The sequence below is a fragment of the Ursus maritimus genome, unplaced genomic scaffold (assembly GCF_017311325.1).
Source record: "Ursus maritimus isolate PB19 unplaced genomic scaffold, ASM1731132v1 scaffold_24, whole genome shotgun sequence".
NCBI lineage: Eukaryota > Metazoa > Chordata > Mammalia > Carnivora > Ursidae > Ursus > Ursus maritimus.
Window position 1 is genome coordinate 1,989,053 of NW_024424897.1, and position 26,740 is coordinate 2,015,792.

Here is a 26,740-nt window from a genome sequence, read left to right on the forward strand (position 1 = left end):
AGGTTCGGGCACATTCTACGCACTTTCCCATCCTGCCGCGATCGCACTCTTGACGTGGGACCCCAGCCCACAGCCTGGAGGACAATTTAAATGAGCATTCTGCAGCGTGTGCGCTCTCCCTCTCCCGCCCCTGTGCTTGTCTGCACTTCCGGACAGTTGCAGATGGCATGACGCTTCGCCTGGAGACTTTCCTAAGAAAAGGGACATTCTCTTACATAACCACAAAACCACGATCGCTCTCAAGAAATGGAGCTTTGATACCGCACTGTCACCCGATATTCAGTCCATATTCAAATTTCTCCCAACTGTCCCAACAGGGTCCTTTGCAGCTCTTGGTCTGGGGTCTGGGATCCAGACCAGCACTCACTGTCGTGCATCGTGAGTCTTCATCTGGAATAGTCTCCCCACATTCTGTTGTCTTTCTTGGGTTGAAAATCTAGAAGGACAGTACAGTTGTCCCCAGACTGTTCTACAATTTGAAATTCTTATCAGCTCTACTGAGGTCAAAGCGATATTCGACAACTGTGCACATTTACAAGCACAGGTTTTGGTAACTGTGGATATACGTGCACGCCCGTGAAGCCACGTTACAGTCAACCACGGGAGCTCTGCCCTCAAGTTTCCTTGACGCTTGGGAATCCCCCCTCCCCAGGCAGCAACTAACCTGCTTTCTGTGACTATAGTCTGCACTTTCTAGAACTTTATGTAAATGGAGTCGTACAGTATACACGCTCCTTTTCCTGGTTTCTTTCACTCAGCATAACCATCTCGGGGCTGGTGTAGTCTTTCTTCCCGCAGAGCAATGTTTCGCAGCGGGGACAGATCACTGCTGACGCGCTCACTCACAAGTGGACGGTCACTTGGGCTGTTCCCAGCGTTCAGCTACCACAGATAAAGCTGCTGTAAACACTGTGTACGATTTTTCATGGACATGTGGAACATAGCCGCGTTCCTCTGAAGCTGTGCCCACACAGGACGGTCTTCTCGTTTCGGACACTCGAACCGCGGTGTGCTGGCGTCTCACTGGTTTCACCTGCCATTTGCAGAACAATGTGCGGCATTTTTTTCTGGTGCTTCTTTGACGGCAAGCTACTTCCTTAGCGAAGTGTCTGTTCAAACCCTTGGCGCATTTTTTGGTCTGTGTGTTTGTTCTCATATTGAGTTCTGAGAGTTCTATGATTTCACTATGAGTTTTTATCAGATAAATGATTTGCAAATATTTTCCCATTTTGAGCTAATTTTTAATGTGGTACCAGGTGCAGACTGCAGCTCACTTTTTTGCATATGGATGTCCAACCCTCCCAGCACCGCGGGGTGAAAAGATCTGAGTGGTCTGCACCTTTGTTGAAACTCAGTTGACCCTGTATGTGCGGGTCTACCTCCTGACCGCTCACTGGGTTCCATGGGTTTATCCATCCATTTTGATGCTGCTTTCGGTCCTACTATAGACGTAGGTAAGTCTTGAAATCAGGTGGCACTAGTCCTTTACCTTTGTTCTTCCTTCCTTCCTTTCTTTTTTTTAAAGAAAGTTGTTTTGGCTATTCTAGGTCCTTTGCATTGCCTTGTGGATTTCAGAGTCAGGACCCGTGATGACGGGATCTCTGTTTATCCAGATTTTCTGTAATTTCTCTCGTCAGTGGTTAGTGGCTTTAAGTATACAAATCTTGTGTCTCTTTTCCTGGGATTCATCCCTAAGTATTTCATATTTTTGATACCGTTGTAAATGTTTTTTATTTTAATTTCAACTTTTCAAGGTTGATTAATAATAAACATAAATAAAATAGAGTTTTGTGTGTTGACCTTGTAACCTGCAACTTTACTAACTTCACTCATTAGTGGTACTAGGTTTGTGGGTTTCGTTTTTTCTGTTTTTTTGTTTTTAATAGATTCAACCAGGTTTCTACAAAGAGAATCATGTTGATTGAAAAGAAAGACAGTTATGCTTTTTCCTTTCCAACCTGGACGCCTTTATTTCTCTTGTACTGTGTGCGGCTTCCAGTACCGCCGGAGAGAGGTGACGAGGGTGGCACCTCGTCCTGCTCCTGATCTTAGCGTTCAGACTCGCACGTGTGATGCTGGCTGCAGCAGTTTCTGCAGACGCTGCTCGTCATGCTGAGGAAGTGCCCCTCCGCGACTGGTTTGCTGAGAGCATTTGAAAAAAGTCTGAAACAGGTTTCAGGTTGTGTCACATGCTTTCTTTGTGTCATCTCTGAGAACGAGAACATGGGTTTAACTGTTGTTAATAAGGTAAATTACAGTGAGTTTTCCAGTCGTTCAACTGCCTTACATTCCTGAAATAAGTCCCGCTAGGTCATGAGTTATCAGCCTTCCTAGATGTGGCTGAATTTGATTTACTGAAGTTGCGTTTGGAATGTCTGCGTCGGTCCTCACGAGGGACGCTGTCTGGATGTGGCATCGGGATACTCACTGCTGGTCTCACACGACGACACGGGACGGTGCTTCTCTGCCAGCCATTTCCTCAGCGAAGTGCCAGAACCCACCAGTGAAGCCACCTGACCTGGAGCTTCTCTGCAGGAAAGTTTGAAACGACAGGTCCAATTTCCTTAACAGACTCACTTCCTAAGTGAGAAGCTCTTGTCATTCAAGAATGTACTTGAATGTCCCGGCACTGAGACGTTCATAATAGTCACTTCCTGTTCCTTTAATGTCTCTAGAACCTTCCGGGATGCCACCTCTCATTCCTGATTTGGGAAGTGGTGTTTGTTTCTCTTTCTGTGCAGCCACTCAGGGAACAGGATGGAGGTACCTCAAAATATTAAAAGCAGAGCGGCCCTCCGGCCCAGCAATCGCACGGGGTGTGTAACCAGAGGAAAGGAAGCCTGGACCTGGGTGGCGGCGTTACTCATTTTATTGACCTGCTCTAAGAACCAGCTTTTGGTGGGACAGATTTTCTCTGCTTTTCTGCTTTCTTTTGCATTGATCGCCACTGTGATTTTTATTTCTTTTCTTTTACTTCTTTTGGGTTTAATCTGCTTTTCTTTTACCAACAGCTCAAGGTTGAAGCTGAGCCCAATAATTTAAAACCTTCCCTCTTCACCAACACCTACACATAGAACTGTAAGTTTCCCTCTCACGCTGCTCAGCTGTGCCCCACAAATCCTGATATGCTGTTCTCAGTTCCCTTCCATTCAAGGTATTTTGTATTTCCCTTCAGGCCCTTCTGAAAAATATTTACTAAACAAATTTTATTTCACTGATTTAATTTTTTCATATAAATGTTCATGTAACAAATTGTAATAAAGTATATCAGTATAAATTATATGTTGCATTATAGGCACATAAATATTCTTTCTAGCTTTGATTGATAATGGACAAGCAAATACACACGATTTTTGTATATTCAATATAATAGTGTGATACACACCCATGCTGTGAAATGATCACCACAATCAAGTTCTTTGTTTTTTGGTGCGATAAGAACACTAAAGACCTACCCTCGGCATCTTTCGAGTGCACAACTCAGTACTGTTACTACAGTCGGCACGCTGTACGTCAGCTCCCCGGACCGACAGAGACCTGCAAGTCTATACTCTTCTGCCCACGTCTCCCCATTTCCGCCACCTGCGGCCCCGGAAACCACGGTCTCCCTCTCTGGCTCTGTCAGTTGGACTGTTTTAGATTCCACAAATGAATGAGGTCAGGCGGTATTTGTCTTTCTCTGTCTGGCTTACGTCACTTACCACGGTGCCCTCCAGGTTCAACCATCTGGTCACAAACGGCAGGATTCTCTTCATTTTTAGGGCTGAGTAGTATTCCAGTGTGTGTACTTTCTTTATCCATCACCTGTTGATGGACACTCCAGTTGCTTCCATGCTTGGCCACCCTGAATGACGCTGCCGTGAACATGGGGGTGCAAGTCTCTTGTCGAGGGAGGATTGCATTTCCTCTGCTTCAATGCCCAGCAGTGCGAATGCTGGGTTGATCAGCGGTTCCAGTCTGAGTTTTCTGAGGAAGCTCCACACTGTCTTCCACGGTGGCTGCCCCAGGTCACGCTCCCACCAACAGTGCTTGTCTTGTCCCCTTTTCTCCACCTCCTTGCCAACTCGCTAACTCCTGTCTTTCTGATGGTGGCCAACCGGACCGGTGTGAGGTGGTGTCTCACTGGGTTTTGATGTGCATGTCCCTGGTGACGAGTGATGCTGGGCATCTGTTCATGTGCCTGTTGGCCATCTGGATGTCTTCTTTGGAAAAATGTCTATTCAGGTCTTCTGCCCATTTCAAATTGGATTGTTTGGGTTTTTGCAATTAAGTCGTATGCGTTCCTTATATATTTTGGATATTAACCCCGTCAGACAGATGGTTTGAAAGTATTTTCTCCCATTTCACAGGTTGCCTTTTTATTTAGTGAACTGTTTCTTTTGCTATGCAGAAGTTTTTAGTTTGAAGTCCCATTTGTGTATTTTATAAATATTTAAACCTACACATATTATCTTACATAAATATTTATATTACTTATATAATTTATTTATATAACACCTATATTTTTCAATATTAAATATTCTATATATTTTATACTTACATTACATATTAAAATTTTATTTTAGAATTTAATCATTTAAAATGATTTATTTGAAAGTGTGCTGCTTAGTCTCTGAGTGTTTGGAAGTTTTCCTATTACCCATTGTTGACTGTTTGACTCCACTGTGGCTGCAGGACACGCCGTAGGATTTCACTCACCTAACTTCGAGGAGATCTGTTCCACAGCCACGCTGCGGTCCATGCTCCTGGCGCCCGGAGAGGGTGTGTGTTCGGCCACCGCCACGTGGGGCGTTCTGCACAGTCAGCTTTGGTCTTGGGGCCACGGGCTCCCTCCTCACTCCTTCCCTCCTGCCTGCTGTGCTGTTTACTGAGAAAGGAGCCTTGACTTCTCCGAGTACGACGGTGGGTCCTCTACTCCTCCCGGCAGCCCCGCTGGGTTTCCTTTCCTGTGTTCAGAGACGCTGCCATTACGTGGATCAGTACTTAGGACGGTCCTGCTCTTGGTGCGTGGGGTCCGTGAGCACTGTGTGTGATGACGTTCTTTACCCCCTGCGATGCTCTCTGCTCCCAAACCTGCTTTGGTATCAACACGGGCATCCCGGCCGTCTTCGCTCAGTGGGAACATGGAACGTCTTCTGCTTTTACCCCAGTTGTGTCTTGATATTGGACGTGCACGTCTCGCAGGCGGCACACGGTTTGTTCTTGCTTTTTAGGCCAGTCTGACCATCTCTGCTTGTACCTGGGTCATTAGACGAGTTACACTGTGATGCGGATATGGTGACATGCACGCCCATCAGCTGTGTTTCTATCTGTCCCATCTAGTCTCTTACCTTCTTTCCTCTGTGTTACTTGTACATACTTACGACGTCAGGTTCTGGCTTGTGCTGGCTAGCTGGCCGTCTACGTACCCGTATAAGTAAAACCGTGATGGCGCGAAGGCGCGCGCACTCCTCCTCCTCACGCTCTCCTCCGGTGGCAGCACTTCACATGAAGCCTCAGAAGCTGACAAGAGCATTTCTCTAATTTCTTCCCCACCCGTTTTGCTACTGTGACCACACACGTTGCAGACCCCACAGTGCACAGCGATTACGGGTGGCGCGTCCCTTCAGTGTTGCACGCCTTACAAAGTCCTTACTCTGCCCCCGCTTTTAGAGACACTCTCACCGGGCACAGTAGGCCAGGCCGGCGGCTTCTCTTTGGGGATGTTAGGGCGCCAGCCCACCGTCCCCTCCTGGCATCGTTCCTGGCCCGTAACCCACCGTCTTCCTTCTCTTCGCTCCTTTGTTCTCCTTTATTGGCTGCTTCCGAGTTCTTAAATTTATCCTGTTGTTAAGCAATTAGATTATGACTTGGGGTGGTTTTCTTCATGTTCCTTGTACGTGGGGTTCACAGTGCTTCCCGGGTCTGTGGGTTTGTTGTTTCCATCAAACTGGAACATTTGGACATTTCTTAGCCACCATTTCTTCAAATATTTTTCCTGCTGGGCCCTGCAGGGGCTCTGAACGCACTTACGTTACGTCACTGGCAGCTGTCCCACGGCTCAATGATGCCCCTTAGTTTTGTAAAAATTCTCTGTCCTCGCGGTGCTGCGTTTGGGCCGCTGTGGTTGCTAACTTTCTTCTGCGATGTTTAGTGGGCTGTCGATCCCATCCAGCATGTTTTCCAGGTCACGCTGGGGCTGACCTTTGCAGTACGTTCAGTGGGCCCCTTGACGCCTTCTGTGTCTCAGCAGAACTTTTTATGCAGAGCAGACTTCTAGCAACCATTTCCATGTCCTTGTCGGCTACTTGTAACACCATGAGGCGCCACAGTGGGTTCCGGTGGGCGTCTTCTCCTTGTTGTGGGTCAGTCCTCCCACTTCGGCACATGTCTGGTCCTTTCTGCTTGGGAGCAGCAGGTGCAAGGTAACGTGGCACACAGGTGATCTGGAAAGAGAGCCTTCTGGGGCCAGACTCCTTGGGGACAACAGGAAGGGCCTCCTCGTTGTGCCTTCTGTCCCATCAGTGTCCCCACAGTGTGCACTACCCTCGGTCAAACGGCACAGACCTGTCCAACCCTGTTTCTCTTCCTGGAATCCCTCTCCCTCCTTCTTCCCAGATACATCCTGCCTTCCTTAAGGCCAAAGTGATTCTTGACTCTCCCTGAGTCCTTCAGGGACCCCTCTCAGGATGGCACAGTGTGTACTCAACACATGCCTGTGACTTAAGGGGGGGCCCTGGGCTTGCCCCTCAGCTGGGGCCCAGCCTGAGTGGGCCACCCCACCCTCAACCCCCGGGACGTGCCCCGAGGGCGAGGCGGGGCCCGGCGCACCGCAGACCTCAGTCTGTGCTCTGCGCAGGCTTTGATCCTAAGCGTGGGCATTCTGTGTGGAAACACCGTGCACTCTGACCCCCCTGGTGGCCATGCCAACGACTCAGGGGGCTCTGCACACAGCACAAGAGCCACAGAGGCCGGCAGCGACCCAGCATGACGTCCAGCCAGATGTCAAGAAGGGAGGGGAACAACTCCCCAAAAGCACACGGAACTTTAGTTTCTGGAAAACTACCTGAGTGATCATGAAAAGGAAGGGTGAGGTAGACGGCCCTCAGTCTCAACCAGAAATATGTCAAAATGTCTCTCAGTGGGATGACTGCCTTTAAATAAATCGGGGCAACAAGCTGGTTAAGAAACGAGCTCGCTGACAGGTCCCTGGCGCCTGCAGGCGTCGACAAGACCACTGCAGGCGAGGGCATTTCCGGCGGCTGCAGGAGCAGCTCCGCAAGCATTATGAAACGTGCAATTCATCAGCACCGTGCAAACAGAAAATGCACGGCCCTGACATGTTCGTACAGCCGGGGCGCGAGGGAGCGGCAGCAGGTGTGCTCGCGGCTGAGCGCTCGCATCCGGGCACCAGAGACGAGCAGGCCCCTGGAGACGGATGGGCCCGGGAGGCGGTTTCTAGCGGATTCCTTATGCAAAAGTACGATGACCACTTAGATCCCAAGAGAACACGGCAGAGAGGTGCAGCTCAGAAGGGCTTTTCACATACAGAACAAACACTGAAGTAAGAATAGATACTCCTAGGACTAAAAATAAACAGTCTGGTTCCAGGTACGAAAGGTCCTAAATATCTGGTAAGGACAACAACATGGTGACTTTCCCGCACTCCGGCAGCGCTCGTGGCCCAGTGGCGGGGAGGCGGGCTCGGGTGGCACCCTCTTCTGCCCCTCTCTTTCGATGGGCTTTGGTCTGAGCTGGGCCTTCCATGCACCCAGGAACTGAGTAACAGTATCGATACGTTTCCAAAGGTGCCGTACAGAAGACAAGGCACTGGCAGAGAGAAAGTTTCCGAGTAACTCTCTGGAAGAGCCCTCTGTTCACATAGTTGGCTCTTTGGCGAAACGTGAAGGGCAAAACAGAAACGACCAAAAGGCACAGCCTCCTCACCCACAACGACAAGCTTTCGGATCAGCAAGAACAGGCTTCCGTGTATCCGATACCAGCCGGGCAGATGCGAGACTTACACTTTCATTCCTTTCATTCTAGAATTTCCAGGACAGCTTTCCAGGTCATGCCTCTCATCTTGGTCCCACACTGCTGGAAGCACGGCGGCAACAATTTTACAGAGGGGCAGGCGACGGGAAGTGAAAGCTTGCCCAAGTCAACGAGGGCAGCAGGACTCAGACTCAGTTTTTTAACTCTTAAATCTAGTGTTTTGGTCAATCTTTCAAAGAGGTCATCGCTTATCTGAAGTTAGTTCAATGGAAAGAAAGGTAAATATTTTGTCAGAACATACAATGTTCTGAACATCATCGTGAAGCTGACAAGCAACGGAACATTCTGTGGACACAGCTGTGTGCAGGACACCGAGCCCAAGAAGCATCAGGGCTGAACGGAGGTCAAGATTAGCCTGGGAGGCACCGACGGGGAGGGAGGGCGCTCATAGCACCAAGAAGGCCGTGGCGCCCAAGCACACCCAAGGTGCGCGGATCACCACGTCGGATCAACAGCGTGCGTGAGTCCTGGCTGGTACCCCTAGACCAGGAAACGTCCCGACGCATGCGGACAGAGCCACCTTGCTGGCCTTGTCTGCAGCAGTATGACTGAGTGTGCAGAAAGGCCAAGAGAACCTACCATCCACGGCCAGAACTGCAAGATTCAACGGCTGCCACTCGAGATCGATACACGAAAACAGGCTCCTTTACATCAGCAATAACCGAATGCAGCGTGACAGGGGACCGCCACCACCCGGAAGTGCCTATGAGGTGACACGTTTGCTGGGCACGCCCGCGACACACGCATCCTCGTGCAGCCGTCACCCAAGGCTTGGGCCTCACAGCAAAGCTCTGGCTGCCTCGGGGTGTGTGGGTGGCCGCAGCACCCAGGTGAGAGAGGACCCAGTCCCACGGCAGCCTGGAGCTGCAGGGCCTTGTTCACCGGACAGCAGAAGGTGTCGTGAACAGAGAACAGCATGCAGGACCGAGAGTGAGAGCCCGAGAAGGCCACCTGGCCGTGCCCAGACCTCGAATGCCCAACGGGTGTGGCCAGGGAGGGGGCTGGCTGGGTTGGCTCTGGTGACCAGCAGGAGGGCTGGCAGGGTAGGAGCCCACTCCCCTCCCCGCCCACTGAACCCCTCAAGCAAGCGACCATCTGGCCATCTGCACTTCCTCCCCATCTCCACATCTACGGTTCTTTTCAAGCTGACTGCCCCGTGTCATGGCCTCTTCTGGGGGTCTCTGCTCCCCGCCCAGCACCCACCTTCACTCTGGAACCCCCTCAGGGTTCTGACTCAGACCTCCAGCCTCGGGAACCTTCCTTCACTCTCCTTTTGTGGCTCTTCTCTCTCCATTTCCCTACCGCGGTGGGGGGTGGGGAGGGCATGCCAGCAAGGTCACCGGGCACAAGAGGTTCCCCATCTCCACCCCTCAGGCGTGGGTCCTCCTCACCTGGGGTCTCCGGAACAATCACCCCATCACATCCGCCCCTCTCCCAACCCTGGCCCCCCTGCCCAGCGGCCCCCTCCTCAGGTGACCTACAATCTCCTCTAGACAGAGGCCAGACATTTAAAAACCACAGCTTGGATCCTGCTGGATCTTTGCTCCCGAGTCTTCAATGGCTCCTCTCGGGGGCTGAAGGGAGTGGGGCACCTTCCACTTCGAAGGCTCCTGGTACGTGCCTCCAGCACCTCAGCCCAGTGGGGCCATCTGCCCTCCCTGTCCCTCTGTCCCTCCTGCAAACTGTCTCTCCCACGTCTACACCCATTGATGCCCCTCGAGCTAAGGGTTCCCAGGTCCCCCACCTTCATGGCACAGCCTCCCGTGGCACAGCGGCTTCCTGATTGCAGCAGGTGGGGAAGACCTACTGGCCGTGAGCCTGTCCAGGACCACTGCCCTCTGTGTCCCCTACAGCCTTCAGTATGGTCCGGCCCAGCCCTCCGTGGGGTAGAGTCGTGACTGCAGCCCTGCAGGCATGAGGACAGGGAGGGGGATGGCTCCTGGAGGGCAGAGCTGCAGGAAACTGTCCCTGAGGTCAGGGCAGGGGAGGGAAAAGCACAGGCTGGACACAGAGGGCCTGGTGAGGTCCAGGCAAGGCAGGGCCGAGTTTCAAGAGGGAAGTGGTCGGGGTCATATCCTACTGGAGGACTGGAGGGGATGGGGAGGAGGCAGCGTGCAGCTCAGGTGACCAGGACTGGGCCGCAGGGGGAGGCACCTCCCTTATTCTGGAAGGAGGTGGGGACCAGCAGTGCGTGGAGAAGGGGTGGGGGGAAGGGAATGGCACCGAAGGCAGAGGCTTGGGTGAAGGCAGGACAAGAAATGCGGGGTCGTCGCGGGGGGCGAGAGGACGCAGTATCAAGGCAGGTAAACGAGCCGCACTCGGCACCTCCGTGAGCCCGCCGCTCCCCACAGCCGCTGCCCATGCCCGGCCGGCGAACCCGAGGAGACCATCTGGCGCCAGAGCGCAGGACGCAGACTACTCACACTGTCCACGGCCAGGATCTTGGCCCAGATGAACACCAGCAGGGGCCGCAGCTCTCTGGCTGAGCTCTGGAGCAGTTTCAGCACGTAGGGGAAAATGCCCACAGACAAGGCCTGCGGAGAGAAGAGAGTGTGAGCGCGCCAGCTCCCGGGCGGCCGAGCGGCACAGGCGGCAGACGGCACGGCTCGGGACACCGCGTGGCTCTGCCTTCAGCGTGTGTGGGAACGTGAGCCGAGGGGCCTCCTCTGGACCTGCTCATCTCTGCACGCTGAGACGCTGCAGTGTTTTTCCAGCCCTGCCTGGTCTAGAGCCCACAGTTCATCTTGTGAGGAACACAGGGCTTCCCACCTGGGATCCCCTGGCCTCACCCTCGGCCGGCCTTGTTTGCTCTTGGCGGCAAAGCAGAGGGCCCCTTAATTGTGATCCTCACACTTCAAATCACAACACTCCTGCCCCGTTGGCTCCAACCTTCACATCTACCCTTCAGATCGACCTTCAGAGAAGGACTTGAGCCTTGGGATAGGCCAGTTTGCTAGTTAAGACAGGGAGCAGCTGCGGGTGTCCCTGGGGCCCAGATTCTGGAGGTGCATCACTCCGGAGGGGGGGCCTCTCTGATCTCAGGGCGGTGAGACAGAAGGTGGCTATCTCACAAGGACAGCTGGGCAGAGCCCAGTCAAGTCGGTCATCTCAGTACAGGTGCTCTGTCCTTATCTCCAATTTGTTGGAGTTCCGGAGATATGGCCAAGGGGTCCCCCTCCCCGATGGGTGGAGGGGTGTGACCCAGGCCAGAGGCCACTGGCGGGGCCTGTGTCCTTTTCTTTTGAAAGGCCTGTTTAACGAGAGACAAGCATCCTGTCTCTGGTTCGAGGAACAAGCATCCTGTCTCTGGTTCGGGCAGGTGGGTCCTCCTGGAAGGCCCAACCCATACCTGTTGCAACACCTCGTCTGTCTAACACCTGTTACACTATCAAAATTTCCAATTAGCATAATCTTAGCTCTTTAAAAGGCCAAAATTCGCTTTTTGAAAGTTTACCGTATAGATAAAAATCTCTCTAAAATGTTATTACTACATGCTTCCCTGTCTTCTTAAAGAGCGTACGTGGTACACTGTGAGCCCTTCCACGATGACCGAGTGACACGGATTCGCACAAGTGGACACGCGCAGCCCACGCAGCTCGGGAGTCACACGAGACCCTCCCGGTGATCGACACGCTCTAAGTCATTTGCGGCCCAGACCCCCCAAGTGCGAACCGTCCAATGGTGGGTGAACGAGTCTTCCTAATTCTTAGGCCTTTCTTATCCTCCTTCAACCTTGGACGATCAATTCTCACTCTGTCGACATTATACAATGAAAAAACTTGAATATACACAAATGGAGCGACAATGATATGCTGCCCTCCCATGTGCTGGTCACTTGGGTTCAGTGACATGAACCCGACGGCAGGGCGCTGGCGTGCCCGCCCACGTGTCCTCCTGGAACACCTGCAGCACATCGTGCGGGCCACACACTTTCCTGTGTAAACACAGTCTTTACATCTGAAAAATACAGTCTCTTATAAAAGAACCACCACGTGCTGTTACACCTAAAAAATGAAGTTACCCTTTAATAACAAAACACTCAGTTCATGTAAACTTTCTAACTGTTTCATGAATGTTAATTTTCGAACTTTGACTCCCAAGCGTTGATTTGCCCACAGAACCAAGACCGTCCACATACTGCAGCTGGGGCAGGGCTCTCGAACTTCCCACCACCTGTAGGTTCCCTATCGATACCGCCTTTCCTGGTGATGTAGTTGCTGGAAAATGGGCCACTGTTTGATCTTACTTCCGTCAGTGTTTTCTGTTTTAGATGGCTGTTTCCACTCTTTTGCAGAACGAGTCAGCAGAAAGGTGCTTCCCGAGAGTGCTGAGCACCAGTGTAAAGTCGGCGCGTGGCTGTGTGCCCGCCACTCGGCCAACTCAGGGGCACCCCGCTTCTTGGCTCAGGCTGGGGTGAGCAGGGGGCAACACTTTCTGTCTGCAGAGGTGAAGCCTCATGGCGGACGGGAACAGAGGGCAGAGCAAACCCTGGCACGCTGCAGGGACGGAGGCTGCATGGCGTGTGTTCCTCGAGGGCCCCGCGGGCTGGCCGGCCGACCCACCCCACACACAGTCCCCCTCGACGGCCGGTGGCGGTCACTCCTGGGTTGTGAGGCACGTCCTCGGCCGCACCTGGGAGTCTTGTCGGCCCCGCCCTCCCCCAGGTCCGTGCCGGACTCACGTACCAGGCTCACCGCCCAGGGGCCCAGGTCCAGGAATCGTCCCAGCAAATCCAGGGCTCTCAGCCGGTGCACCTGGCTCAGCAGCACCTGAGGAAGAAGAATAAGGCGGCGTCACCGCAGAGCCGGGGCACCACGTGCCAGGCCACGGGGCCGGCCGAGCAAGCTCACACCTGCCCCTGGCTTCGCGTCCTCATGCACCTGCGGCAGGGGCTCCTTTCTCTGCAGTTCTGCTTTTCTCATTAACAGCTAAAATATGTGCCCTGTTGAAAGTATTAGAACAAATACTTTTTAGCTGCGTTTAACCTAGACGATGATGATCCATTACAGCATTTCTCCTCCCTTTCTTACACTAAAGCAAATACCGTGGTTTTGCGTCTGCATCACCCCGTGCACACCTCCGCAGCGTTCGCTTTTTCAACTCCTACCCAGTTGTTGCTATCATCAACCGTGCTGTGATACATGTCCTAACAGGCATCTTTCTGCACATTTACATGGTTCTTCCCCGGGACAAACCCAAGGGTCGGAGCTGTATACGCTTTTTATTACTGCATTATCCCTTGGTTGAATCAGCTTGACCCCCAGTGAGACGCAGGTGGGCGCTCTCTCCCTGGGTCTTTGTGGATCACAGGACACAGGATGAGCTTGCCGTGCGCGCTCTGGTGATGTGACCTTGGGCAAATTACTTGACTTCTCTGAACCTGAATTTCTTAATTCTAAGAAAGGACAACACAAAGAGGAACCCTGGAGGTTTAACAGATACCAGATTAAGAGCTCCTGGGCACCAGAAGCCCATGCCAATACAGCAGGTAAAAATTGCCCTTGAATCTGAATTACCTCAGCTGCAAGTGAGGCTGATTATCTTCCGTCACGGGGTAAGTGGCTATTTCTCTAGTAAACTGACCATGTGTGTCCTTACTTTCCTACTTAAAAGTTTGGCTTTTCCTTACTGACGTGAAAGAGTTCTGTATAAAGAGTGTCTTTTTCTCTTGTTTTCTTTGTTACATCAGAGTTTTAGATTCCTTTTTTTTTTTTTTAAAGATTTATTTATTTATTTATTCGACAGAGATAGAGACAGCCAGCGAGAGAGGGAACACAAGCAGGGGGAGTGGGAGAGGAAGAAGCAGGCTTCCAGCAGAGGAGCCTGATGTGGGGCTCGATCCCGTAATGCCGGGATCACGCCCTGAGCCGAAGGCAGACGCTTAACGACTGTGCCACCCAGGCGCCCCTAGATTTCTAATGGGGTCACTTATGTTGACTTCTCCCTCATGGTCTTTACATTCGAGGCCACGGAGACCCCCAAAGGGATTCTTCTGTCTGCTGCTGCTCCCAGCCACCCAACGTGCATTCACGGGGCGCAAGAGGGGACAGCGGGGAGCCCCCTCCCCCATCAATCAGCTGCAGAGACAGACAGCCACACTGCAACAATCCTGTGATGGTGGGCACAGCTGTGAATCACAAGAGCCCCCACCCTCCCCGGGGTGCAGCCAGATCCCAGAGGGGAGGAGAAAGCTTGGGGTGTCTGATGACGGGCCCCGGCTGGGGATTTCCTAAGAGGAGCAGCAGTGAGCTGTCCGATGTGGTCGCTGAGGGGATGGATTGGCTGGAGGCTGGATGGAGAGGGGAACGGGGTGGACGTGACCTCGACTGATGGGGAGGAAGAGACCCAAGACGGCCGGGGACATGCCCATGGAAGCTGTTGGCCGAGGGAGAAGGCAGGTCGGAGGAGGAGGCTCTGGAAGAGAAGATGTGGAATGAGGCCAGAGAAGGACAAGCAGACAGGCCAGAGAGGCGAGGGTAGGTGGCCATCATGGGGTGGCACCCCTGGGGGTGGGGGAGTGGGGTAGAGGGATTGGCAAGGGAGGGAAGGCTCCGCTGGTGTCACCTGCTCCAGCAGGTTGGTAGCAGGACCCGAGAAGACAACCCCGGGGTACAGGGTGTGGATAGTGTTGGGGTCGGTAGGAGGGCACAGAGCAGAGTGGGATGGAACGGGGGTGAGGAAATGGGGCAGCCAGGGCTCCCGTGAGGGGCAAACATGGGCTGGAGGGAGAGGCAGGGAGGGGTCCTGACAGCATCAGGTCCCGAGAAGGACAGGCAGCCCAGGGGCTGGGAAGGGCAGGAGGAGAAGCAGCTGCTGGACATGGCCCCTGGAATGCTGTCTCACCTCAGTCGGCCCCTGCTCCAGACCCACGTCCACATCTCTGCCTCCAGACGGGCGCGGGCATTTGGGGGATGTTGAGTTCCTGATTAGGAACAGGGGAGGTGATGGGGGACCTAATCCCTCTCCCACTGAACTCGTGGCTAGCACCTGCCACTGCCGCCTGAGACTGGGGTCAGCAGGGCACAGTCGGCGGGAAGGTGAGTTTGGGGCCGCGCAGGCCTGGCTTCCGTCCTGTCATTTCCTGACAGTGCAGCTTGGAGCTTGTAACCTCTGGGGACCTCCGTGTCCTCAGCCAGAGGGGGCAGGCGATGACCTACGACTTGGGCTCATTTTCAAAGCTGAATGAGACAAGGTCCATGGAAGCACCTGGCGCGTGCCGTCCACCTCGAGGGCGCGTCCTGGACGCTGACTGCATGGCATGGGCCTGCAGCGCAGGACACCGCCTCTTCCACAAGCCACTCATCGACTGTCTTTGCTCTAAGCAAACAAAGCTGTCCGCGTGAGCCGCGCCTGGAGCCTAGGCTGTGAGTGCAGCTGCGGTCTGTCAACAGACGGCGGCCGCGAACGCTGGCGAAGCCTGCGATCTGGTTCCCTTTGTTATCTAAAACACCAACCGTGTCTTCCAGGGTAAACATTAGAGCGATGTGCGGTGGAAGGACAGGCAGCACAGGCCGGGAGACCTGGCGGCCAGCGGTGCGAGGCCCCACCGTGGCGGCGTCCCGGCAAACCCGCAGCGAGCCGGGAGCCCCGCTCACAGCGACGGCCGTGACACGATCTGCTGCCCCTCTGCTGTCCGTGCTGATGACACGTGGCTCGGCCTCCGGCAAGGCGGGACTTTGTGCTGTGACGATCCATGTTTTATGGGAAAATGAACACCGTCAATAAAGAGTCCCGGGGAAAATGTCAGGTGTTACATCGTTTTTCGGATTCCTTCTGTTCGTTTATATTTAAATAACTGACAGCTAATATAAATTAGAACTTATGTTAAAATAAGGACTGGCTTCTGTTTGTACTTTTTATTACTATCATTCCTGTTTGAGACGGGCCCGGGATCTGCGGACACCAGAGACAACTGGTGAACGGAGCGTTTCCATCTGTGGAGGCCCGAACTAAAGCTAAACTGCGGTGGCGCGAGCGCAGCTGTGGCCACAGCTCGTGAGTCTTGTGCACAGACGGCGCTCAGGCTCCCAGCCGAGGCTTCTCGGCGGGGCCGCGTCTTACGAAAGCAGATTCTCCAGCCCCAGCCCTGGCGGACCGTGGGGGACCCTGCGGGCCGGGAGCCTGCTGACCAGCTTCCGGAGCCAACGATGTATATAATACGTGTAACAATGACACCCCGTTACTTTCCTGCTGTCACCTGAGAACGACCCTCGCTTTCAGACCAAAAATTCTGTCTGTAAATAAAAGGAGATAGTGAAAGCAAACAGGGCTTCCCGACAAAGTGCCCGGACTGACTCTCGAGGTCCGAGGTACTAACACTGTCCTGCGAAACCCCTCCTCTCTCCCTCCGACAACATGTGGGTCCTTCCCTCCCGGTCTGGGGCTTCTTTGCCCCCCGGCCACCAGAGGGAGGGCAGAGAGCAATGTCACGTCCACTGCGAGACTGAGAGCACTGCCCTGCAGTGCTGCGGGCATCGAGAGACTTCCTTCCTACTCCTGTTTATTCTTCTGAAAGGCAAGAAAAGACCCTGGGGCTGGTCAGGGAAGTTACTTCCAAGCTTACACTCACAGGAGGGACTGCAAATCAGCTGGCCTGAGAAGACATTTCGTTTGACCCTGAAGGTCATCTGCTAAAGCCTCTGAGTCTTCAGGCACAGAAAATTCTCTCCGGCTCGTGGGAAAAGTAGCAGGAATTGGAAAAGCCACAAAGTCTGCTTTAAAATTCTCCTTTCCTTAAGCAATACTTTCTGACTTGCCAAGGCCCTGGAGGATAATTTCTGGGTAACGGGGTCCAGGCTTTGGCAAAAATAAACTTTAAGAGAAAGCAGAGTGAAGTTAACTGAACTAATGAGAAAGAGGCCGACCCCGTGGGTTACAGCACATGAAGCTGGTGCTCGTCCACACCCGGCCTTCCCTGCTTGTTAAGTAAAGGTTCCCGCATTGATCCAGGCTGGGCACAGCCCAGGAGACAGCCCGCCGGGATGACGAAGAGCCCGCTGCTTATGGCTGTTTGAGAGATCACACGCACAGCATCTCCCCTCCGTTCTCTCAGAACCCTGTCCCTCACTTCGGCATCAGGAAGTTGGCTCTATTAGGGCCTCTCTTTCCCCGAGGGAGTGTGGATTGTAAATGGAACATTAAAAAGAAACACCGATAGCAGGCCACGGACAGCAGGACTGTTTGCCAGACCCCGAAGACCTGATTCCGCGAGCGCGGCATCGCACTCACGCTTTGGAAAGGACAGATATCACTCGGTCACACCGTTGAAATCACAGGAAGGTCAGCGGGACCCTCACAAGTGAACATGCTGGTGACCCAGAAGGAGCGACGTGCCTAGCACGTCCCACCTGCACCACAACGTCCCTGCAAATCTGCCCGTTCACCCCTGGCCACCGCGTGCACGCGCTGAGGGAGGGAGCACCGGCGGCTGCCATGCGGTCAGCTGTGTTTCGTCCTTATTACCGATTCTCTTTCTTTTTATTTGTTTTCGCTTCAAAAATGTGTTTGTTTACAGCTCGCCCTCCGAACTCGGGATAGCCCTAAACTAATCTGGAAGCTAACAATCTCTATGCTCTATTTGCAACCTCAGTCGTGGTACACAAGACACGTCCGGGGAGACGCTGCAGCCGTGGCTACTCCACCCCCCCCCCCGCCGCCGGTCATCTCTGCGGCATGTCTACCACATTTCCAGCACCCGTCCTCCCCAGCCTCCTTCGCCGTCTGAGGGTCCTGGCACACTCGCCTGAGCCAGGTGAAACCTCCGGTTCTGTGGCCAGCGAATGGACCCAGAGGCAGTCGAACCTGCCTTTCCCACAAACACACCTTCGCTGACACAAAAGTTCCATGACAGCTTTCTCATCTCCCCACCTGTGAGGAACGCTGGTACTCCGCCATCCCACCCCATCTGATCTCATTAGCCAAATAAATTAGCTGAGCGAGACCCACAACACTGAGCTTCCCACCCACTAGCGGGGCCCAGTCTTCGTGTGAGCACTGACACGGCCACGTGATGGGCTGGCATGTGCTCTCCATGGAAGGGAAGGCAGGGCTTCGGGTCCCGCCTGCCTGCCACCCAGTCAATCACCCGCAGTCCTCGGACGCCTGGCGAGGAGCCACGAGGGCCGTCTGCGATGTGCTCATTGCTCCTGTCCCTTTCCTCCCGGGGGGATTTGCAGCTCATGTCCTTCCAAACAGAAGGGCCTGATGCCACGGAGCACATTTGCTGCAGCGTTCCGTGGGTCCCCCAGAAAGGGCAGCTGACTACAACCCAAATTAGTATTTATGAGAGCGGGGAAGGGAACTCTGACGTCTCTAGGAAAGCCCTTCTGGAATAAGTCTGCGGTGGGACCCAGTGACTTCTGAGGGATCTGATGTCTCCCGAGAGCCACCTGGCTGAGGACACAGCCACGGCGTCACACACCTGCAGACACGTCCCTGGCTCCAGCTCCTTCCCTGGAACGTGCTCAGCCAACCCTGCCGATTGGAAGAAACTCACCTGCAGAACAATGGGAAGTTGCTCGGGTGGGTTCCTGTTCTCCACGCCCATCGTGAGCCACACCTGGAATGCGGTCAGCTGCTCAGCAAAGAACGGACTGTGCTGTGGGACAGGCAGGGGGCATTAGTTAGGGACCCCCGTTCCTTCTCAGCTCTGCCCTGACGCACCCACCCCTCTTCAGTGCAGCCCCCACGTCTACCCGAGGCCGCGACGGTCCAGGTGAGGGAGGTCAGGGTGACAAGGGCAGAGCAGGGGGCGTGTGGAGCAGACTGCACAGGGGCAGCACAACATGATCGAGGCCCAAGACAGCTCTGGGGCGGGGCCCCAGGAAGGGGGTTCCCTGGGCTGAGCTGGGAAAGGAACGGAGAGACGAGTGTTTCAGGGAGAATGTGGGGAATCCTGCCTTGGGCGTGTTGAGTTTGAGAAGCCTACTGGACACCCTGTGGGCACTGGGCTGAGCCCACAGGGCAGGACAGACGTCTGCACGGGAGGCGCAAACTCAGAGAGAAGTGAGGAGGAACGGGGGCCTGGGCTGAGCCCGGAGGCCAAGGGTGGGAAGTGGGGAAGGAGCAAGGGGTGGCGGGCAGGCGGGACAGAGCCTGGTTCTGCCGTGACCCGCTGAGCAGCGCGGAGGCGCTGGAGACGGAGGCGCAGCCTCGGGCACAGTGGAGTGCACTCAGGGTGAAAGGGAAGGTGATCTGGAGACTCCAGTGTAGACGGTCTGTGAAGGGACCTGGCTGCAAAGGGGAAGGACAGAAGTGGAGTGGGCTGGAGGGGACAGGGGCCACCTGGCCGGGAACTCTGGCTTAACGGTGGGAGGGTGAGGGCGCGTCTGTACGCGGATGAAGCGGTACCGGCAGGGTGGCTGCCGCAACACAAGCTGGGGCGGGCTCTCCGGGGGGCAGGGGACAGGGAGGCAGACGGGCCCGGATGCAGGGATGAGGGCAGACATGGCAAGGCTTGCAGGGGTCTCTCCATCACTTCTATTTCTCAGTGAGATGGGAAGGGAGGAGGCAGTCGAGCAGAAAGCATGGGAAGAAACTCTGTGGTGACCTCAGCAGGGTCACAGGGGTTCCGAGTCCTGCCTGTGTGCAGGTCCAGGTGGACAGGACAGGCATAGAGTCACCCAGAGTTGTGATTTACTCAGGGGCCCTGGAGTGGGGGGCAAGGCAGCAGAGGGTCCGTGAGGATGCCCTGGGGTCAGTGGAGGGAGGGGCCAGCAGGTGGCAGGGCTGCCAGACCACACACTGAGGTCACATTCAGAGTGATGGTGGGGGGGGACAAGCTGCACAGACAGCAGTGGGGGCGTGGAGGTGGTCTGTCCTTACTGGCCTGGCAGAGGGGACGCCTTTACCCACAGTGACAGGGACTGGGTAAAGCACAGAAGGAGTCTTGGCTCAGGCCAGGGGGCAGGGGAGGACCTGGCCATGGGAAGGTGCGGGAACCGAGAAGCTGGGCAGCAGCAGGATGGCTGGGTTTTTCACTCAGACACAATCATTTTCACCTAACACACAGTTCTGCTGTCCCGAGCCCCAAACAAAAATCCCAAGTTATAACTCTCTTCCTCCCATCCCCATCCTCCCTGCCCCATCTTCTCTGTTTTCTCCAAGGGGGAGAGTGGGCTGCATTTCAGAGGTGTGTCTGTGTGTAAGGAAGGGGAGCGGGAAAGTGGAAATGTGGCTGTGGCCCCGGGTTCTGGTGAGTGTGAACCTGTGTGGACACATGTCCGTGGAGGACCCTGGTGGTCAGAGCCACAGTGCTCCCTTAGAAAAGTCTGTCACGTGAGAAGCCAGCAGAGAACACATGCCACCCAGGAATCCGTGTTCCTGCTAAGTCAGCTTGCACCACGTGAACCAAATCTGGAGGACAACTTGTGAATTGGGATGGAGCCCCAGACTGTCTTTCCTGTTTCTAAGTGTGAACTATTCATTGATTGATTAAAAACAGCAGCCTCGTTAAGCTCTCCCTCCCCACACATGGGAGACCTCTGGTCCCCGAGGGCAGCTCAGGTAATTCACGTCATTCCAGCTCTTTTCCCTTCCTTCCAAGTTAGTTTTTGAATTATGGACGTTCGCATGTTGCTAATTGCTGGAAAAACCGTTCCACGCAGAAAGGAGGACAAGCATTCCTCACCTCTTCACCCAAAACTGTCAAAGGGAAAGCCTCTGCCATCAAAACACGCAGTGAGGCTTGCCGTGCTCCCTACAGTGTGGGGAAGCGGACAGACGGGGCAGCCTCCCAGCACAGGCGGGGCTCAGCGTTTTAGATAACGCTCCACAGAACACCCTGAGAGCTGCCCCATGTGCATCTAACAATGACACAGAGCCGGGGTTTTGGGCCAGACCTCCAAGACTACCTCCATCTCGTCAGAGCTGCTGTGCAGATTTCGGGGAAATAGGAGCTCAGGAGGGGTGTTCTGGAGGACAGCTCACACAGGCCTGGGCGGAGGCTCTGAGTCATGGGGCTGCATGTCTAGGACCTCCCAGGACAATTCTGAGGCCAGGCGGGCTGCTCTGCGGTCAGCCCATGGGTCAGATGGCCCAGGGGCCTGCAAACAGGTGCAAGGGGAAAGGACAGAAAGCGGGAGGGGCAGATGGGCACAAAGAGCCATGCTTGACCACTGGGGGACCCAGAAAGCCTTTTGCTGTTGTTGTTGTGAGAAAGGAAGTGGTTAATCTCAACACCCTTCCTCTTCTTCCTGCTTGTCACCCCTGGCCCACATATACCTACACTGGCTGGTGCCGTCCTGACCATGCAGTGACCTACTCGCTCCTCAGGACGACCTCACCACTTAGAGGAGACAAAAGAAAACCGCAGTGGCCAGGAGCGTTCGGATTCCAGCCCCCCTGTCAGAGCTCAGTCTGCAGAAGGGCTCTCTTTAAGCCCCTCAAGAAAGTCCATTATCCACGTTTCCCACTGCGTGCAATGCTCCTCCCCCTCCTATATCAGCAAATGCCGGTTCTCATCAGGCTCCTTTCCATTGTTGACTAAAATCTGTCTTCCCAACTACTGACTTTGGAAGAGTGACATACATGCTGGGCTTTGTTCTGGGGTATCTGACAGTGAGGTTTTAAGATGAAGCCAGTAATTTATAGGAAAATTATTAGAACAAAGTAGTGAATTTAGTAAAGCTGCTGCACAAATCACCTATAAGCCCTACGTATACAAAGAAAACAGTAAATGGCATTTACGAAGATACCATTTGCAGTCATGTTGACGGACGGGAAGACTCAACATTGTAGAGACGCCCCCAAGTCCACCTACGGAGCTGTGTAATTCCTATCAAAAGTGCTTTCATAATCAAGCGTGCTCAGTACCTGTGCGAGGACAAAGTGACCCACGGGGCAGAGCACAGAACCCAGAAGCAGCCCCACCAAGATGGTCGCCTGATTCGATGTAAATAGCACTGGATGAACTGAACATCTACGTGTGGAAGAGCGTATCTTGGGCCCTACCGACACTGTCCATATGAGTAAATCCCAGATGGGCTGCAGGTCTAAGGGTAAAAGTAAAACAATCCAGCTTTCAGAAGAAAAAGAGGAGAACACCTTCTCAGGGATGTTCATCTTAACAGGGTACCAAAAGTCTTAAGTATGAGAAAAAAAACTGGCAAACTGGATTATGTTAAAACAAGAAACTTCTGTTCAAGGAAAAAAAAAAACACTGAAAAAGTGAAAATAAAGTCCAGAGTAAAAAAAAAAAAAATCACAATGAGTGACAAAGGATTGTATTCAGAAGATATATACAATCACTACAAATCAATAGGAAACACATAACATAAAAGAAAAATCAAAAGACTTGATCAGGCAGCTCACAAAAGAGGATATGCAAATGGCCAATGAGAATACAAAACAGTGCTCAACACTATTGACCACCAGGAAGATATAAGGTAAAATCTCAGTGAAATGCCTCTTCACACTGAACCAGAATAGCCAAATAAGGGGGAAAAGGGTAGAACATACCAAGTAGGAATGAGGATACCGGGCGACTAAAACACTCGTGCGCTGTGGGTAGGAGTGAACACTGATTCGGTCACTTTGGCAAACTGCCTGGCAGCTTCTACTAACACTGACCACGTGCCTGCCTGGTGACCAGAAACTTCACTCCCAGGGTGCACCCCTGACATAGGTGCACCAAAGGCAAGTAAGAAATTAGCAGCACCCACGCTAGGCTGGGGCCAGGCTGCAGCAAGGGGGGCATACACCCCAGGAACAAAATTTAAGGGGGCACCAAAAAAACCCAGTAAGTGAGATTTAAAAATACTTTAATGCAATATTAAAAAAATAAAGCAAAAATCCATAATGAACAAAATATCAAAATTTAAGTAAAGACAGCCTCAGAATTACTGATTTCTCCTTGGCCTCAGGCTCCAATGACTTGGCCTGGGCCTGGCCGGTACTGTTTGTGGGGACTGCAACCTGGAAACTCAAAATGCTACTGGCCAGGGGAGGGGCACGTGAGCTCTGGAGAACCCCACACTGGGATAAGAGCTGCGCCCACGGGAGCAGACGTAATGCTGGGTGAAAGCAGTCAGACACAAAGGCTACCTCCTGCAGGATTCTGTGTATCCAAGTGCACAAAACCGGGCAAGAAAGTAGTGGCCCTTGGGGAAAGCAGAGAGAAGGGAGCAGGAAGGGGCTTCTGTGGGCTTCTAACGTGTAGCCGCTTGATTCGGGTCCTGGTCGCTCGAGTGGGTTCATCTCATAAAAACTCCTCAAGCCACACATTCATGGCGTGCAATTTTCTCTACGTACGTTCTGCTCCCAAAGAAGTGAAAACAAAATAAAAAAGCCAGCATGTGGTCTACATTGGTTACCCCTCCCTGCCACAATTTGGGGAAATGATTCCCACATGCAGAATACGGATTCCAGCAGATTAGAAATGAGGTATTGAGATCCTTGGAAACATACCTGGCACTGAAGCAGAAGGGTAATGATACAGACACTGTGTTATCTTACACGCAAGTATATAGTTCTGATCCCCTAAGGGTATAAAGTAAAACCATACACCATACAAAAAGCCGAAAGCGTATTAGGGTTTCCGAACACGTGCTTGTGGCCCTGGCCTCCTCTGGCGAGCTGAGGCACTGGGGAGGGCTACCCAGCTGCGGTGGAGGGGAGGCCAGGGCTGTCCCCACGGAGTCCTGTGACTATGCTCGAGCCCGGTCCCTGCCCAGAGCTTGGGTCCAATGGGAAGGGGACCCTCGGCTGACACCAAGCACACTGGTGAGAGCCGAGGGAAGGCTCTGCCAGCCTCCTCTTCAGGGTTTAAAATGCAAGGCAGTCTGTGATGTAACTTGTGAGTGTGTTAAAAAAAAAAAGGCAGCTGGAGAGAGGAATGGATACGCTCCAGCAAGCGCGGCCGATGCTGGTGGCAGGACTGAGCGGTGGGCACACAGGTGCTCACTGTACAATCCTCTCAACGGCGCTGTAGGTTTGCAAGTTTTCATAATAAAATGTGAAAAACGTCAAGTAACAAAGGAGGAGGAAATAGGAGATAAAAAAGAGAGGGAGGCCTCTTAGCTCATCACCCCCACCAGGGGCATTGAGTTCATCTGAGGAGTTACGGGGACACACACACACCACACAGATATGCACGCACACACGTGCACCCACACGAGCACACACGTACACAGACATCCCACACTGGTGTGAAGTACGCACACACTTCACACGTACACATGCGTACAGGTACCCCACACGCCCCATGCCTGACCTGAGCACTCAGCCTGTATGAACTCCTTCAGTCTTCCTGTGCCCCTTCAACTGCATACCACCCTGATTCCCCTGTAGAAGAGGAAACTAGGACACAGGGGAGCGAGCGTGCCACTGTAGTCTTGGGTGGGGTCAGAGACGAAGGTGTGGGTAGGGAAGGCCAGTGGCTCTGACCCTCCAGCTCCACCCTTCATGGCCTCGACCACCCACTTTGCTCTGCTGCCCCGGCTCTCCCAGACCTGGAAGGTTCCCTGATCCTTGAGGGTCAGAGGGCACATGTGCACAGACATGAGTGACCCTCCTCCCTCCTCAGGGCTCTCCAGGGAGGGGCTGGGTCTGGTGCACACACACTCAGACTCGATACATGAATCCTGAATGAAAACCCGGAGGCCGTGCAGCAGACAAGGGGCTGTGCGACCCCTGGTGAGTCAGTCCCCTGGGCGGCCTGGGGACCAGATGTTCCCTCAGGGCTGAGCTTTACACCCTCAGGTTCCAGTCAGGAGTCTCAGGGAAACCATAATCCATTCTGGTTAAAAGGCAGAGCCTAGAACACGGGGTCAGGGAGCATGCATTAAGAAAAGCAGATTGACAAGAACATCATTCTAAGAGAAGACATTTCTTGAGAGCTCGCTGTTTCAAAATCTTTAACCCCTGGTTGATACAATCTTTCAAACTTCCGCTAACGGCACCTTCTCCCAGGCGGGCGAAAGAAATCTGACAACCCAGCGCTCCGGGCGCCACACCTGCGCTGGGGGCTCTGCAGACCACGTGCCCAGGGACGGAGCCCCCCGATGGACCACGCAGATACACTTCGCGGGACTTACCCGAAATGCGGTGCCTTCCTCGATGATGGTGGGCAGCTGAGAGAGGCAAATGTCGACTGCAAGGTCCCAGGCTTGCCTGCGGAGAGAACAGAGGGACACCCACAGGCCTTACTGACCGCTTCTCCGGGAGGGGCCCTGGCCATGTCTGGGCAGAGCCATGGCCGCGGATCCTCAGGAGAATCAGGAAGACATCTGACAGCCCGCCAGAACCATTTTGTTTGTTAACATCGGTTCTCTTCGAAATCAGACGAGAAGAGCCTGGGAACAGTAAAGGGACTCGCCTCACTTCCCACTGTAGCTTCAGCCCCGCACTTGATCACGATAGCCTGTCCACGCCCACAGAGCAGCCGTGGCATGGGTACACAAATGCCCCACGGGGCTTCATCAGAAACGGCCACTGTGGCACCAGAAGGTGGGTCCGTCTGTGGGTCCCCTGTCCCGCCCAGAGTCAGGACTGGCCTTGCGCCACCACCCTGCCCAACACAGGAGTCTGGGCCTGTGCCAACGTGAGCCACTCGGGGACAAGGCAGGCGGTGCCTGTTGGAGGGGACAGCAAGTCTCTCCCATGTGTGACCCTGGCCACCTTCCACCGACTTCTCAAGGCATCAGGACCTGGCTCAAAACATGTACAAAATGGTGAGCGCCCCGCCAGCCTGGCTCCAGGGTCCAGCGCACGTGGCTCCAGCTCCCCAGAGTCTGTTTCCCCGTCTGTAAGGAGTAACGATCGTGCCTGCTCGCAGGGTCCTTGGGAGACGTGGGTAGCAGGCGCGCTGGCGGGGGCACCAACGGGCGAGGGACGCTCACAGCATTCGCTGTTGGTTCTAAACTGACGTAGAGAATCACCTCCCTTTCTCTACAGACACAGATGGACGCGTGGATGCCGGGGACACAGGGGTTCCTGCGCCCCTGCTCTGCCCCTTCCCTTCCTCATGGAGACAAAGTGGGAATCAGCACACGGATCAGGTTTTCAGTGTGGCCACCTCTCTTCCCAGGGAAGTTCCTGAGAGGCGGGATTCCACCTGCTGTTTATGAGACTCACGGCCCTGTTTCTCCACGTCCCCAGAGACGACCACACCGGGAAGGAAAAATGTAAACAGCCAGAAACACAGGAAACGTGTAAGACAAACAAAAGCCTAGCAGGCCCTCCATCGTTCTGGAAATACATGGAATATAGTCCAGCTTTCCAAACCAGCCCCTCTGAACAAGCGTGCCCTTCCCCCGCCAATCTAATTAAGAGGCAATCAGCGCGTAATCAAAAGTGCCTCAAAGAACAGGCAATAAATAGTTCCCATATGCTCGATAAGTGCCCAGGCTGCAGGCGAAATGGTTCTTCAGCCGCGCTGAGGGAGATATCTGCTCTTTGTTAGAAGCAGAGTCAATTACTGCAATTAAACTCTATAAAAATTCCTTGACTTTAGTCAAATAAAAACTTTGAACTTGGAGTTGGAAGAAAGTGTGTACAAGGTGGGGGCAGGGGAAGGTGTGAGGTGGGCGCTGGGGGCATCCAGGGCGCTGGCCGTGAAGCCTGGCTCTGGGCCCCAGGAGTCAGCTACAGCTGCTACGGGCACACCCGGGAACCAAGCCCACAGCAGAGCCAGCGCCACACCCTCTCAGCCCCCAGCTCATCAAGATCAGGAGGCGAGAAGCCTACTGTGACACGGCGCCCCCCCCCC

At 53.9% G+C, this 26,740-nt stretch overlaps 1 protein-coding gene across 4 annotated transcripts in view; it reads right to left on the bottom strand.

The window, feature by feature from the left end:
- RPTOR (regulatory associated protein of MTOR complex 1) overlaps positions 1-26,740 on the bottom strand; it is a 338,061-nt gene that overhangs the window by 77,953 nt on the left and 233,368 nt on the right. For all 4 annotated transcript variants that reach the window (XM_040640059.1, XM_040640061.1, XM_040640057.1 and 1 more), the window contains exons 10-13: positions 25,068-25,143; positions 18,530-18,631; positions 12,720-12,803; positions 10,458-10,568 (exon numbers count right to left, since the gene is read on the bottom strand). In XM_040640059.1, coding sequence (XP_040495993.1) covers positions 10,458-10,568; positions 12,720-12,803; positions 18,530-18,631; positions 25,068-25,143 — 373 coding nt within the window. The remainder of the gene's footprint in view (positions 1-10,457; positions 10,569-12,719; positions 12,804-18,529; positions 18,632-25,067; positions 25,144-26,740) is intronic.